Here is a 16,091-nt window from a genome sequence, read left to right on the forward strand (position 1 = left end):
ACCACGGACTGAGCTACAGCGACATGTCAACAAATCCTCCTGCAGGCATAGACTTGGAATTTCTCATGCATGACATGGGCCTGAAAGGTTTTCTCTGAGCTCTGGGTGTTTTAAAAGGTCTTCACATGTTAAAAGGTCATTCTTTTGAGGAAACGCACTGAAATGAGCATGAGTGCAGTGATTTTTGAACGGGCAGCTTTCCCGAAGTGTGAGAAATGTTGGGAGACAGGAATTGCACAGCAGACATACCATCTTTTAAACATTTACCTCATGCTTTTCCATGTACGTTTCCCATTAATTAAACAGGTGTAGCAATCAATGTCACCTCCTTGTTTCCTAGAGATCTCTGACGTAACTTGTTAAGTCATTCCTTCAGGTGGGAATTTCCTGGTCCCTTCTGAATAATGGATGAGTGCAGTGCAGAGGTCTTAAGACACATTCAGAAGTTACAATATGTACATGTTATGAGCATAATTTACTTATAGCCTCCAGCACTATCTTCAATTAATGTGATAATGTTGACTACTTATAATACAGCTTTGCTAAGCTTGGGTGAAAAGAAACAAAGCTTGTCATTTATCAGACTTTAACTCATATTTAACTATGACCATAACTATACAAGTTAAACTACATATCAATAGTCAATAGTTCTATGTCTCTGTTTTTACTACAAATTACAGATACATTTGGGTCACTTGAAACAAAGTGACTAAACTTTTAGTAGATGACCACCAAAGAACTGAGTTCATACATGGAGTAGAAGATATTTAGTTATATATTTGGCATCACACTATATTCAAGGTGTAGTACCTGAAGCACAATTGACTAATATAGAGAAACGTGTGAACTTCACTAACACAGAACTGGAAAACCAAGAAAGGTTGTAATAGGAAGAACGATACTACAAGAAAAATAACCTGAAGAAAAAGAAGCAAGTGTAGAATTGACAATAAAACTTGTGAATAGCTCATGCCAAATGCTCTTGTTCATCCATCAACCGGACAAAGGTCACTTTGAAAATCCACATCAAAAAAACATTTTGGCAGGATTGAAGTAATGAAAAGAGAGGAAAACTTAAACACTTTAATATATACCTCAACAGACACTCTACTGGTGGAACAAAAGCCAAAGATGCAGTCTAATAAATCAATGTTCAATTTTTTCTCAATAATCATAGATAAAATATGGAACTTCTGAATCTTACGAACAACCTTGTTTGATGCCCACAATTCTGCAAGGTAGACTGTAACTTGTAAAACCCACACTTGGATTGAAATGTGGTTTCCTTCCACTGTCAAAAAAACAAACTGATGAGTTGCTTCAGGGAAGTCTGTCCCTGGTTTGAGTGTATGCAAAGAACGGGCGTCTCGTCCAGCGTGTACCCTGCCGTCTGCCCACTGCTACAGGTGCCTTGCAACGCAGTATTGGATGAGATGGTTAGAAAACAGATGGATGGATAAGCCAAGATTAAACTTTGTTTTTTTGCTGTGTAGTCAAACTTTAAATACAAACCCACCATTTACCCCCAGAGGGAACTGTTGAGCCTTTCTGACATCAGCTGGAGTTGCCTGTCATTTTCAAAGTAGTTAGGAAATGTTCAGTTTTGCAAAACAAAGCAAATGCATTAATGAACTTGATATTCTTATAGCCAATGTTTCAGTATAAGAGTTCCCAACTTTCTACCTTGTCTGTGGATTTTTGTCTCCAGGAACAGTTTACTGTATGTTGTTTTGACATCTAATGAGGGTATCATTCTTGCTTTGTCTTATACAAAATCACAATTAAGACCTCACCCAAATCATCTTCTTTATAAAAAGATAGCACAATGGCTGATACAAAATTTAAAATCTATAGTATATTAAAACTTGTAAAATGAAAAAAGGGCTTCTGTGTTGTTTGTGTGTGGGATATCACATTATTGACTAATATAATATAAGATACACAATGTTTTTTTTAATTTCTAGGGAAAGCGTTATTTTTATGCACACGGAATACACTACATTGCCTGAGAAACTTTTACGGGTCATTCCAGTTATGACATTTAAGTCTCAAGCGGCCTGAGGAAAAAAGCTTGCCGTGACGCATACTGCTCGATCAACACGAATACTCTGGTTGCCATCTCAATCCCTCAGCTCTACACGACAGAAACAGCACAGGAAAACTGCTGATCACAGATGTAAATAAGACTGGATATGTGCTGCTGTATCTAAGTTTCAGATAATTGTGAACGAAATGAAGAAGGATACATAAGGAGGCTACTGCAAAAGATACAATCTTTCTTATTGAGAAGTTTCACCAGAATTTAAAAATTTTAATGTCATCTTTGTAAAAATTATATTATAATTAAACATGTAGTAGTATGCTTGTTATGAATTTGTGTGTTCGTGCCTTTTCTTAAAACAGAGAAAAAGCAGTCCATAACGGATGTAATTCCTGTGATGAACTGGTGTCCCATTTATGGGGACAAGGGGGAGTCATTAGTTCTCTGCTCTCCCGAGCACTATAAAAGCTAGGAGGAGCTCTTGCAAAATGAGTTAGAGCACTTCTGGTTTCAACTTGTTTTGCTGCGCAAAGGGTGGCTGCTGAACATATTCTTGTCCCCCAGAACATAAAATCCAGGAGGTTTTATATTTCTGAACAACATCTGAAGCCCTCAATTTGTAAAAGCTTTGAGCAATTTCATTTAGACCACTACAACAGGTGATTGATTTACACAGTTTAGGCTAACAGCAATCCGGAATGAAAAGGCCAATACCGAGCAGCTGCCAAAGACCACACATGGCCATCTGTGACTTGACCGAAACACTGAATTGAGAATCCACATGTTCAAAGTCCTTACAAATTGCTGATTGAACAGGGAACTGCAAGGCCTCTGGCTTATGTAGTTGGTGTTAAACATGCAGCTATAGAGTTTGCAAAGGTTTCTGCAGTGCCTGTGCCCTCTAGTGGTTGCATTTGTTATTACATCTCAGTACCTGTTTGAGAGGAAAGCTTTTCCAGAAATGCCTTCAACACAAGTAGCACTCCACATCTCATGAAAGCAGAGTCAAAGTCATGGAACTGTGATACCATAAATGATTTAAATGTCCTGTATTACTGCATTGCAAAAAACAATTGCTTAGCTTTAACAAACATCTGAGCTTAGCTTGACATATTTACTGGTTTTGTCCTGACATTCTCATGTTCATTTTCCATTAAATGCTACTCATGTTTCCGTTCCAATAGCATGTTTTTATTACAAAAAACAAATGAGTCTTGCAAGACTTAGCCATAATTCACTCATCACACCTAAAGTGGGTATAGGCATTTTAAACAGGCAAAAATTAAAGAGTTCCCATAAGAAAATGTTTTTCCAAAAAAATAACCTTTATATATAAAACACACAAAAAAGGAAAACTGGAGTGAAGGCAAACTCAAATCCAGAAAAGGGTGAGAATATGTCTCCTCTCTTCATACTTCAGGTCCTTCACCTCCAGGAATAAGCTGTAAAAAGACATTAAGTAAGGAAAGGCATACCAAAATGGTTTTCAAGCTGCAAAAAAGTAGCAGATCTAATTATTTCAAATTAAAAAATGCTTATGTACCATTAAAATGTACAAACATCTCAATGTGCTCTTACGAAGCAGGACAAATTGTTTTTAATTTTTTTTTTGTGCTTGATATTCACTTTTCATTCAGCAAGTTAAATCACTTCCATCAGCTGTGTTCAACCAACTCCCTCATTAATAGCTTAGTCCTCATGCAACATTTACAAGTCACTTAAATGTATCAGTCTGTCCAATTAATTAATATCATGCCAAAACTATTTAATCAATGTCCAAAATCCATCTGCTTTATCCTTCTAAAAACATAACTAAAATGGATGTTTAACAAAGTAAATTGCTGTTATAAAACATGGAACAACACCACATACTTTCTTCCTTAAAAAAAGATTACATTCAAATCTTTAATGTTTTAATGTTTTTAAGTTAACAACATCCAATACAAAAAGACAAATAAGTGCAAGTAAGTAGGTATATCCAGCTTGACAGTGTTGTGGCCTGTCAATTGAGTTCAATTTTAAAGGAATCATTGCCTAAACTGTATAAATCACAAGAAAAGTATCACCATTAGGTTTTCCTTTATTAACACACTTACCATGGTGATGTTGTTTCCATTCAATAAGATCTGATCCAGTTTGGTTATCCTCCTTCCCTCTGGTGTGATCTCACTAAAAAACAAGGCTTCCTGAAATAAACGATGCTACTAATCGATAATCACTAATAGTACAGCCTTAAAATGAAAAGAAAACTAACACAAATAAACAACTTTGTACCCATAAGCAATTCACAAAAATCAAATTCTCTGAAATGAGAACACAAGCGATTTTAGTAATGAAAGGTATTTGTGAATTGTGTTAAGATGACACTATGAATTATTAATTGAAATTAATAATACAACATTGTTGTTGATTTTTGACATTTTTATTAAGATTATGATTTTTTTATATTTTATTTTGCTAATGTCTAAAGGCAATAAAGCTAGAAGTTATTAAAATAGTGTACTCCAGTTCTGTAAAAAAATTACATTATGATCAGAATTTAACTCTTCAAATGCACGAGTCAAGATGTAAATAAAGTAACAGACTTTCTTATGTAAGAAAACAAATTGCAATTTGAATATGCATTAATTCAGTGCTCATTTTCAATGAGAAAATTAAAGATTTTTGCCTGTAACAATCTGAACATCATAGCATTTCTTATTTTAGCATGAACAAAACAAAACCTTACAATTCAGTGACATCTTCAAGCACCATGTCTGAGAATGCAAGTAAAGGAAAGCATGTTTTACAAAGTTAAAACCATAAATTGTTATGTTTTTAGTTTTCAGCAATAGATTTAGTATTTTACATCTTATTATATTTTAACGTAAAACAATTCTGTTATAGACACTGCATTGTGCATAAGCTTTCGTAAAACATATGCCAAGTACAATCTTACTGCAAGAAGTTGAATTTTTATGATGTGACCTTGCTTCACTTTAATGGAATTTTATCTCAGGCAACACAATACGCGAATACTCCACCAGACTGTATATTTTTGTCATGATACAATCTGCCATTCCAAAGAAAAGCAAAGATTCTATTATTCACCAGTTTATGACCCATTTTGAATTACAAAATGTGTCTGTATCTGGTAAAAAGGTTTTTCTTGGATGTGCAATCTTGAAATCAATGCTGAAAAAAGACAACATATTGAACAACCAACTAGCTCCATTACTTATTACTATTGATCAAAACTGTTAGTCTTAACTTCACATGTGATGATATACAACATCCATATTACTGTAAAAAGGATACTGACAAAGTCATCAAATCCCAACAGAGTGCCGACAATCTCCTTGTCGTTCTTCATCACAATATGAATCCGGGAACCAATACATTTGTCCACAAGCTCTAAAGAAGATAACGGGAGGGGAGAGGAGAGAACAAGGAATACTGTGATAAGATTTCAGCTGTTTCATAGAACTTAGCCACATCTGCTGACACTTCTAGGATACTGTAATGGTAAGTTACCCTTGTTATATAAAAACATCAGAATGACACAGGAGAAATCACTAGAACTGATTACTTCACAGACACAAATATAAATTAAGCGGACATTTTTAGACAGCAGCAGTGCTCATGAACAGACTTCAAGGATACGGGGGTTAAACATATTCGAAACAAGTAACATGATCAAAGAATAAACTGCTCCGAAAACAAGTTCATTGGATATCATCGACCTCATTAGCAAAATAAATGACATTTTTTCTTCTAAAATAGGAAAATTATATAAAAAAATGGATTTTCCTCTGCTCACGATAAATACAATGTTTTAATGATGTAAGTCGACACAATCGAGGAAGTTATTGCTGTAACACACAGCGTGAGACGGCAAAGAATAACCATACAATATGATGTGGAATTGTTTCATCTACAAGAAAATAATAATCCACAACTTCGTGCGGAAACTTGGAGTGTTAGAGACGCTGATGCCGTGTACACATATTACACATTGGCATATTACACATTTATTACAGTAAATGCCCTGCTTTATAAACAGATCCATTGCACCATGGAAATGATCGTTTGTTCCCTACTGCCTTATCTGGTTAATTAATAACATGACTAGATGGACATAGCTAGGTATAATTTCACATTAGCGAACATAAACCGTCAACGAACGCTTCTACTTTTTTTTTGTTCTTTCTTACTTTTTGGGAAATATTCGGCTAAACACTACAGCAAAGATTGAGACAGTACCGTGTTTGGACTGTTTAGAAATGGGCCAAGTCGTAAACAAAAATTAGTAATTTACAGGAAAGTTGCGTATAGACAAACTTAGCATTACAGTGCAATGAGGGACAGATACATAACTGCAACTCAATACTTCAATTCATAATTCAAAAAGAACAAAAACGAACGATTGGGTTAATTCACGGACCACCTGCACGTCCTTATTAAAACCGGCCAGTTGGCAGTCTTAGGCTATAGACGCTTGTGGTATATTTTTTAGATTGTAAAATGTACACCACCGACGGTACTACTTAGGCAGGTCTTAGTACTTCAACAACTTCGCGTTAAAATGTTTTGCTTCACGTTTAATTCACATACCAAGCGGGAGCAATTGTGAAGGGTTTGTAGCCGGAGCCGCCGCCATGTTTGAAGGAAGGTAGACTCGACCAATCGAAGAAAACTTCAACGTGCAAATCAGACAGAAACAATCGACACCCGACCGTCACCTAATGTATATTAGAAAACAGAGCGGTGTGATGTTCTTCTGCTCGCACGAGAACCAGCTCAAGTTTTCAAGTTTGTTGTCATTACACTCATATACATGGTATATGGTATAACGAAATGCTATTTAGCTAGCTCTCGGAAATAAATAGTACAAATAGAAAAAAACAACAACAGGCAATGTGCAAAAAACAACAACAGGCAATGTGCAAAATAACAAAAGGGTAACAGGTTATGTGCAAAAATATGCATCAACAGAATAAAAGGGATAGAAATGATGGGGAGTGAGCTTTTGACATGTATGGTAGAGGTAGATTTTCAATGTGTGTTTGGATTTTTGGTAAGAAAGAAAGGAAGAAGGCACTGTGAGGTTCAGATCACAGGTGAGAGGTGAGAGTGAGAGTGAGAGTGAGGGAGGCTGGGAATTTAACTATAGAGGAGCTTCAAAATAATTAACTTCACCGAATAGTGTACCTCAAAGCCTTTTTCCAACTGGCGTGTAAACATCCAATCTTTTAGACGAATTCAAAACATTGGACCGCGGCGTTTGATTAAGTTGACAGTATTAATAAGTATTCTCATGACTGTAGTTCAGGTGGGTAGCTGCGTCAGCATGCGTAGGCTGCAAAGGAACAAGTAATAGGTTTATTCCATGCTGAAAAAAAGAAGAAAGAGAACACAGCGTTTCGGCCACACCTGAAGAAGGCTCCAGGCCGAAACGCTGTGTTCTCTTTCTTCTTTTTTTCAGCATGGAATAAACCTATTACTTGTTCCTTCTCATGACTGTTTCCAGTATTTTTTCCGTTGTTTTAATACCTAGCGAAGACTGCTCAGGCCTCTGCCAAATGACGAATCGTGGTGTGCTTAATCACTGTACGTTTGTTATCTATAATGTCAGGCGATGCGTGTGCGCCCACGGTATGAGCGAATTAAAACGACCAGGTACTTCTGACCATGTGAAACGGGGAGAGTGTTCGCGTGTGGCGCAGTACGTGTACACCGCTACGGCAGCGGCCAGGTGTGCGGCGAGGCTGGACGCGCCAGTTCCGCCTGCGGCCGTGCGGGGGCGCTGCGGGGCGGAGCGGCTCCCCTGACGTCACCCGCAAGGCGGAAGCGAAGCCGCTGGTGGCGGAGAGAGGCGGCCATCAACACCGGCGAGCAGGAGCCCCGCAGGTTCAGATCCCGGCGAGAGTCCGTCTGCGGCTTCCCTACAGCGTCCGTTCGCGGCCGGCATATCCGCGGGGGTGGGGTGGGCAGCCATGGAGCCACATGGGAGAGAGGAGCCCAGGGGCCCCGTGCTGCACATAGTGGTTGTTGGCTTTCATCACAAGAAAGGCTGCCAGGTGAGATGCGGTGAGACAGACTGAGAGGCGGTAAGGCACTGGGAGCCGCACGTTGGGGGAAAATGTTTCCCTGCCGCTGGCGGAGGCGCTTTTGACCACTGCAAAAGCCCGGAGTATGTTCTGGAAAACGCGACGGGGCGCCTTTCCTGCTGGTTGTGTTTTCTCGTTTGCCTGTGGTGGGTGGGGAGTGAGGGCTTGAGTCAGTGTCAGCCGACAGAAATACAGCAACACTGTTTGGAAAGGGGGTGTGGGACTCAGATCGGACCTCGCATCCACAGCAGCGCGATTCGCCCAGCCCGGGTGACAAACTGCTTTCTCAACCGTGCGAGACAGCCCATTTTAAAGCCTGCCTGCGATTATCGCTGATTGCAGATAAAAAAAAAAAATGCAATACTTCCAGGTCCGTGAACGATCGTGCGCGTTTATGGCTCGTTTAGCAGAGAATTGGATATGTGCATTCAACAAGGAACCTTCTGTTGCATAAAGCCAGCCGATGGCTAAATTCAGCATCTTGTGTTTGCAGAGATTGCTTCACTAATGCGGAGCACTGATGTTCTCACATATGAAGAAATCAGTCCTCTATCAGATAAACGGCCGTTTTTCGTGTTCCCGGACATACTGTAGGTCAAAGATTGTGTGTATTTTCCTTTGCTGTACGTAATATCTCAGGTTCCACAAATAATACTAGAGAGCCCCTAAAACAGCTTCTTACAGATAGGCCTGTGCTCTGTAGGGTTTTTTGAAGGCAAATACTTTGTTTAGTCTAGTTATCCGCGGTCTGTTTTCAGTTAGACGTATCTAATTAATTTATCGGTGTTGTCACCACACCACACGACTGCAGAAGCTGTCCTTTCCCCTCGCCTATGTCTAGGCTGCACTGTGATATAGCTGTAAGGGTAGGGCTTCAAAGTTTCGGGCTCAGATCTCAGCAGGGGTCCCAGTGTTGTTCCCCTGAGAACCGTACTTGTCCTGTAAAGTCCCCAGCTGTAATGGGTAGAAACGTCAAGTCCACCTCAGTGTCGAAGAAGGGTCTTTTTGAAAAATCGCCTCCACCGTTTTCTGCAGTACGGAGTGTAAACTGTTTTCAGGATAGGGGAATGGCACTAGCGGAACAGAGTGTGCTTTCATGATGATAAGTCTGACGGAGAAAGTATTAGGTAAGAGGAATATGAAACATCCAGCAAGCTTTTGTAGAAAGACTGCATATTGACACTGACATGTTAGCAGTAGTGTCAGAAAATCCTCTGAGCGCCCTTGTGGTCAGGCCAATTAAAGCCGTGTACTGTGCGAAAGCGCTGATCTAGGCAGCTGAGGGTGTTTCTCTGTGGAGATCAAATTCTATTGTACTCCGTTAGGATCTTGTGAATGGCGATGGGGAAACAAATTACAGAACAATTGCAAAAATATAGAGAACAGTTTCTGATACACTTAGCTCAGAGTAGATTGCAAAACGTTAGAGCTATGTGCAATACGTATGAGTGTATGGATGTTGGGAATTGTGAAAGTGCCAGAGATAAGTCATATTCAGAGCTACTGCTTGCTCCTAAAAACACCAGGACCTGAGGGGTGTCCCTTGTATGTGTGTGCATGTAGATGCTTAAACTTTGCTTAACCGTTTTTATGCTCTTGGGTATAATATCGTGTAAGGTCACTTATTTGCTTGGATGAAAATCAACTTTCAAATGCAGGACAATGCTGCTATAAACTAGACAGTATCTCTTAAACATTTCACTGATGGGTGCCCAATTAAGCTGAAAGTGATTGTGGTCTTTCACTAACAGTTGATAAAGGATCCCTGAAAAGCTCAGGTGCTGCTTGCAGTAACCTGACACTCTCCAAGTTGTTTCCATGTGAATTTGAATGCCACCTGAAGTATACATTTCACTCACCAGTCCACCATGTTTCTGTAAAGCTGTTTGACAGCACTCAGTAGCAGGCTGTAGACGTGGGCAAGGCTCAGCTGAATTGTAAAACATTTGCAAACTGGGCACAGCACATCAGGTTTTCCTCCTTGGTGAGCTGGAGGGAGCTCACAGCGGGTTTTGTTTCAGCAGGGAAAGGACTGACAACGGCTTATCTTTGGCTTCAGCCTGGGAGGGCAGGGGACGTACATCTTTCTGACCACTGCAGGCTTGGAAAAATCAAATGTCTTGCAGATCAAATGCAGTTTGAGATAATTTGGCTTCTGTTTGTTTGTCAAGTAATTGTCAATTCTAACAAGATTGTGGACACAGACTATCAATTAGAAATAACTGGCCTCGGTGTAACAAGTAACTTGGTAAACACAGTTCTTTGACATGTAATTTCTGCCTTAGATAATCTCACACCACTAAAATTAGAACTACCTCTTTATATGCAGTAGGTTGCTGTGGGACTTATACATATCTATGCCTATATATGCTCTAGAGAACCATAACAAATGATCAAGGAACAAGTTATAGGTGTATTCCATGCTGAAAAGAGAAGAAAGAAAACACAACGTTTTGGCCGTGGAGCTTTCTTCAGGTGTGAGTAAGACTGTTGGTAGGGATATAAGGTGACAAAATACTGTGGTGATGATACAGACTTAAATACTTCTCACTGAGAGGAAGAAAGATTCACTTCCAAAATGAAATCAGATCTTTGATAATCTGTGTCTCTGTTACCGCATCAACATAGTAATTCTGTTTTATGCAGTCCAAGACCTGTACTGTATCATTATTTGATTAAATGTTTGTTTTTTAATTTTGAACTAAGTAAAAATCGCGGAAGACTGTACTACAGCATCATGACCACTTTGTGAGCTGATCTCATCAGAAACTGGGAATTTAGCAGTTCTTGCCCCAGTCAGTACTGGGTACGGAGGCCACTTGGGGAATATCGGTTTGTGGCTATAAGTGGTGATTGATATTTCTGTTGATGAGATGCAGTTCTGTGGATGAGATATTAAACCGAAGCCCTGAGTGTTGGGTGAATAATCTCCTGGCACTCTCACTGTGTAGGTGCTGTGGTGTCCTGGCTGATTTCCACCTGGGATCTTACACAATCTAGTCTGTCCAAAGTTCTCACTTAAAGTTTCAGTTTCTCACTTTGCCACCTGCGGTTCGTGTAGTAGTGTTGCTGCTAGCCCAGCATAACTTCCACTCAGGTGCCTCAGTTCAGTGGTGGAAATGGGTCCTCTCCTGTATATAAAGCGCCTTTCGATATATAGCACTTTTTATATAAATGCAAGGAATTATTGATATGAACAGAACCAAGCCCCATCATTAAATCCTTGTAACTTACGTGTGCTTTGGGTGAAAATTTCAAGCAAAAAGCAGTTCAGAAATCATCTATATGTGTCTGTGCATATAGTATACATAGTAGGTTTAAGAGCTTCATCAAAGCAGACAAGAAGCAGTGAAGCACCTTTTAGGGCTGTTCTGTCATAATCCCACGGATGGGAGCTTCACACCACTGGCTCCTCAGCCAAGCACACACACACTTAATGTCTGATCCCACGGTTCCCTCTCATAGTGAGCTGGATTACTGTTGCATCAACACATGATTAGCAATTAAACTAACCTGTCTCAGGGCAGTCTAAACCCTGCACGCTTGTTTTCAGCTGCTGGTTGTAGTTGTACAATACCGAGCAAATGGCACGAAGATTTATTTTCTGTTTGATTACTAAAGATCTATAAATTGCTGAAGTTTTCTTTGATTGCGTTTTTGCTTTTGGAAATGCATTGATCCAGAATGCTGTGATGCTGCTGTGACAGGTATATCACTTGTGAGATATCTTGGATATACTGTACACCTTAGTTGTTTGCCTTCCCCGTTGTCTTAAAGGTAGACTCCTGTGACACTACTCTAATTTGAATAGTTTTAACCATCATGGGGTGCGATCTTTTCAGAGCTGTTTGGCACATTTCTCGAGATTGTTAAGTCTTGTGGATCAATGAATGGAACTTACTCTGAACACGGTTATCTTATATAACTTAAGCGTTTCTACCAGTTTATATTTAATCTGTTTGCTGCATTTGACAGTGCAGTATTTTAGCAGGTTCGGTAATTGTCACTTTATTTTATTGATCTTTTTATTGTGAAATTGAGAAGCTTTATAATAGCAACAAATGCTGTTGGTTCCAGTAATGATTTGGTGTTTTTAAAACCTCTTAATATATATATACACGCACACACTGTGGAGTGCCATAAATAAAAAATCTGTCAGGTGGCGATGTGATCTAATACAAAACAGAAATTATTTGTGATAATCTGATAATCTCTAAAAGTATAGCTCTAGGATTTCAGGCTCTCTGACGACATTTTTTCTTTGAATATTATGTGCAACGGAGAATTTAATTTGTATTAACTCTCATGTGGAATTTAAAGTGCGATGGCTCGGGTCGATTGGATAGCGGATCAAACCACGAGGAGAGCCGTCTTTGTTGACGGGGCACTGTAATCGTCCTCATCAGAGAAGAGGTTTTACCGGTTACCTGATAGCAGCCCAGTGAGTGACCTTGTCCATTGTATAAGAGGAGCCAGTGCTTCTCCACATTCCAGCTGCTGGCCTCACAGGCAGCCAGGCTTGAAGGTGCAGGTAGAATAGAGAAATGAGCTGAGGTCACACGGCGGGCATCTGGGGGACGATGTCGTTATTGTCTGCAGTGCTTCAGTTCAAAGGGGGGAGGGCTCATCTCTTTGCCCGTGCAGCCGGTTTCTCTTAACTTACGAAGGGGTAGTGTAGCTTCACAAGTGGTCTCCGAAATACAGTTCCTGTTTCACGCAGATTCAATGACCCAAGAGAGGTCACGGAGGGTTGGAAGTCATTCAACCTGCTGGTGGCTAATCGAACCAAGGATCTCGTCCAGCTCTTCACTGAAAGAGCCCAGGGAACCAGCTGCGACAATGGACTTCCATGTCCATTTGTGCCAAGAAAGTAGCCCCTTTTCTCAGTTTTAAGTGTCCTTTAAGTTGTCGTGTCCTCCCCAACTTTGCCAGTGCCTTTGATGCTTTTGAGTTCTTGGGTTCGCCCTTGCAGTCTCTGTTCAAGATGAAGAAGATGCAGTTCTGTCATCCTGCCAGGGTAGGATGCCCCTCTTCTCTTGATGGATTCCAGATCTGTAATCATGTTTTTAATTAAAACGGTTACCAAAATCGAAATGCTGCTTTGTCAGTTGTTGAATCGGGTTGTTTAAGCCGGTAACCTGTTGGTTTAGCTGTGGTTAAACCTAAGTAAAAGCTGAGTTGGAGTCAGTAAGCCCACAACCCACTGGCTTTCCAGGTCCAGCACTGGACACTGCTTCGTAACCCTTATGGACTCTTCTCAGGACTGACTCCATGAGTTTTTTATTTCATTACACATTTATAAAAGTTATTTCTGAATTTATAATCATTATGACAAGAATCTTTTCTTAGAGGTGTAAAGCAGGCAGTGTGGAGAGAGTGAGGGATCAGGGTAGTTTAGAAGGCACCCTGTGCAGAAGGGACTTTCCCAGATGGAAGGAATATTTCACAGTCTGTGTCATGATCATTACATGTCCGTTCTTCAGCTTTTCTTTGGAAGGGAATGGAATATTGAAATGTATTCTTTATAATAACAGTGGGCATGTAAGGAAATTATAAAACTCCTAGTGTTGTGCAGACCATAATAAAGCATGACATTTTAGTCATCCACCTATTCCTAATGTGGTCTAAATCTAGGATTTTGCACTTTGCCTTTGTGATGAACTGGTACTTACTCTAGCCATTTTAATTACGGACACTGAAACATCAGTTGTACCAAATAAGACAAAGCCTGTACTGTATTTACCATTAAATAAGGTTTACTAAAGAGTTTATTGTATTTTGTGGCAATTTCAGAATTCCTAAACAGCATTGGCAATGGTAACTGAATGTGATTTAGTAAAATCGCATGGGTCAAAAGTACCTTTTTCTGCTTTAACCCTTTAATGGATTTAAGAGCAACCTCTGTGTTTAATCTGCTAGTGTCACATGCTAAGTTTGCACTCATGCCACTTGGTTTCTCAGGTTGAGTTTTCCTATCCACCTCTGATCCCAGAAGAGGGCCATGACAGCAGCAGTTTGCCTGAAGAGTGGAAGTATCTCCCATTCTTAGCATTGCCCGATGGAGCCCACAATTACCAAGAAGGTAAGAAGTCTGTGAAATGCAGTTTAAAGATACAGGGCAAGATAAAAGCTTCTCAACATTTAAAACTCCTGCATATAATGTATATTCTAGATTTTCTGTGACTGATGTTGCTTCTTTTAGCATTTGCAAATTATTGCGTTTAATAGAACTGGGTACAGGTTGGTTATCTCTCCCTGTGGTATGTTTATGCAAATAATGACATGGAGTGTGCTTGAGATATGAGGAGATATCTCACGTCTGACAGTTAGACTTCTTTCATATACTGTCATTTTGCTGTGATAAAGCTTTTCATGTGGGGTTCAAGGGTTGGTAAAGGAATATTTATATGTTCTCTGTTAAAATCAGTATCTTCCATGGGATGAACATTTAACTGTGAGGTGATATCCTGGGCTACTTAGTAGTTATCCGATTAATACAAAAATTAAATAAAAAATAAATAATTCTCAGTAAAACAAATGTACATATTAGAAGTGCAGTGCCTTTGTGCTGTCAATGCCCGTAGGTAAGGAATCATTGATTACAGTAAAGAAGGAATGAGCTTTTGAGTAAAGTGCAGTATCGGTAATCGATTGGTGATAGAAGTTCATGGAACTGTGAGAGAAATCACAGATGTTATTTAAGACAGATGGGTATTGTAGAGCTGCACACTTTATTTATTAAAGCTATAAGTTTATCTTAAAGTGTTTCTCTGTTTGCAGACACTATCTATTTTCACTTACCTCCTCGAAGTGGTGACAGGAAATGTGTTTATGGTGTATCCTGCTACCGGCAGATAGAGGCCAAGGTTAGTTCCTACTCAGGTTTAGAGTTTTCTGTGTTCCTATGTCGTTTAATTTCTTTGAATTTCTTTTTTTTAAAGTTAGTTAGGAAAACGTCCTGTATTGTTAACATTGCCCAGCAGGAAAGTGGGAAAATGTGGCTATGCTACAGTGGTGTGCAATCGTATATGACGTTGTGTTCCCTGCTTTTTTAATTGCTTTGTCGACATGAATACAGTTATGAATGTAAAATACAATTGGTTTTTTTTTTAAAACAAATTCAGATTTTTTTTTCTCATATTCCATAGGCCCTGAAGGTTCGTCAGGCAGATATCACCAGAGAAACGGTTCAGAAGAGCGTGTGTGTTCTTAGCAGACTGGTAAGTCACAAGACGAACGTATTGCTGTTGTTGGTCAGCCAGATATTTGGATGGTCGGGCTTATTCAGTGAAAAAGCATACGTCTCTGGGAAAGCCAGTCTGTAGGAGAGAAAAAAAGAGAGGTAGCAATGAAATACTAGATAGTTACTTCGACAAATTCCTGGTTCAAAGCAACGAAAGGGAATCATGTTCACATGGCTGCAGAATATCTTAATATATGCAGTTAACTCCTTGAGCTAGAGTGCGAGATACAACAGATCTCAGTGGTGGCTGTAACGAGCTGTGTGTGACATTTTAATCATCTGCCTGTGCCATCTTGCTGTTTTTCCAAGCAATCATTTATTTGTGGTGATAGTTTTGCTGTTTGAATGTTTCTCTCTTGTTTTGTCTTGCCCATGTTGTGCCCAGCTGGCTGTGTGTTCTGGCAAACCATAACACTGCAGTTGGTTTTGGATTGACCGTACAAAACTGATTGCAGAGGAGAGTGCTGAGAAAGCAAATTAGCATTGCGAGATGCTGTGTCAGCCATTGAAGCAGCATTCAGCTCAACGTTTCAGCACTTTCTTGGGCCTTGCTCTTTTACTCAGAAGCTTTTTCTGTAGCATTTAACATGAAACATTAAAGCAGAAATGAACATGACATCACGCTGAATTCATACAATATCATATTTAGCACAAAATACATTATTTAAGAGGAAAATGCAAGCTGTTGCCGATTAACTAGTCCTTTCCATTTTCAAAT

General features: G+C 39.6%; 2 protein-coding genes across 3 annotated transcripts in view; one reads left to right on the plus strand and one right to left on the minus strand.

The window, feature by feature from the left end:
• Positions 1 to 3,210: 3,210 nt before the first annotated feature.
• On the minus strand, positions 3,211 to 6,739 carry lsm5 (LSM5 homolog, U6 small nuclear RNA and mRNA degradation associated). Its single transcript, XM_006634456.3, has 5 exons — positions 6,635 to 6,739; positions 5,339 to 5,434; positions 4,770 to 4,797; positions 4,138 to 4,210; positions 3,211 to 3,483 (listed from the first exon to the last, which is right to left on the minus strand). Exons 1-5 carry the CDS (start codon positions 6,678 to 6,680, stop codon positions 3,451 to 3,453), a joined length of 276 nt encoding a protein of 91 aa, XP_006634519.1. The 5' UTR covers positions 6,681 to 6,739; the 3' UTR covers positions 3,211 to 3,450.
• The window catches only part of avl9 (AVL9 homolog (S. cerevisiase)), a 33,775-nt gene continuing 23,146 nt past the window's right edge, over positions 5,463 to 16,091 (plus strand). Inside the window, exons 1-4 of one of the 2 annotated variants that reach the window (XM_015354855.2) lie at positions 5,463 to 5,545; positions 14,092 to 14,212; positions 14,911 to 14,996; positions 15,279 to 15,350. In XM_015354855.2, the coding sequence (XP_015210341.2) occupies positions 5,543 to 5,545; positions 14,092 to 14,212; positions 14,911 to 14,996; positions 15,279 to 15,350 (282 nt within the window). In that variant the 5' untranslated portion in view covers positions 5,463 to 5,542. Of the gene's footprint in view, positions 5,546 to 7,846; positions 8,101 to 14,091; positions 14,213 to 14,910; positions 14,997 to 15,278; positions 15,351 to 16,091 lie in introns of those variants that run through there. The other variant, XM_006634549.3, reaches the window with a different exon arrangement.

This window comes from Lepisosteus oculatus, chromosome 6, assembly GCF_040954835.1.
Source record: "Lepisosteus oculatus isolate fLepOcu1 chromosome 6, fLepOcu1.hap2, whole genome shotgun sequence".
Lineage (NCBI taxonomy): Eukaryota > Metazoa > Chordata > Actinopteri > Semionotiformes > Lepisosteidae > Lepisosteus > Lepisosteus oculatus.

What these genes read in the sequence shown, in the direction of transcription:
- lsm5 (XM_006634456.3), bottom strand. Translation starts at nt 6,680, where the DNA reads ATGGCGGCGGCTCCGGCTACAAACCCTTCACAATTGCTCCCGCTTG. An exon ending in GGGATTTGATGACTTTGTCA is followed by an intron (nt 4,798 to 5,338) that starts GTATCCTTTTTA and finishes TTGCATTCTCAG; the next exon opens with ACATGGTGCTTGAAGATGTC. An exon ending in CTTGAAGATGTCACTGAATT is followed by an intron (nt 4,211 to 4,769) that starts GTAAGGTTTTGT and finishes CTTGTTTTTTAG; the next exon opens with TGAGATCACACCAGAGGGAA.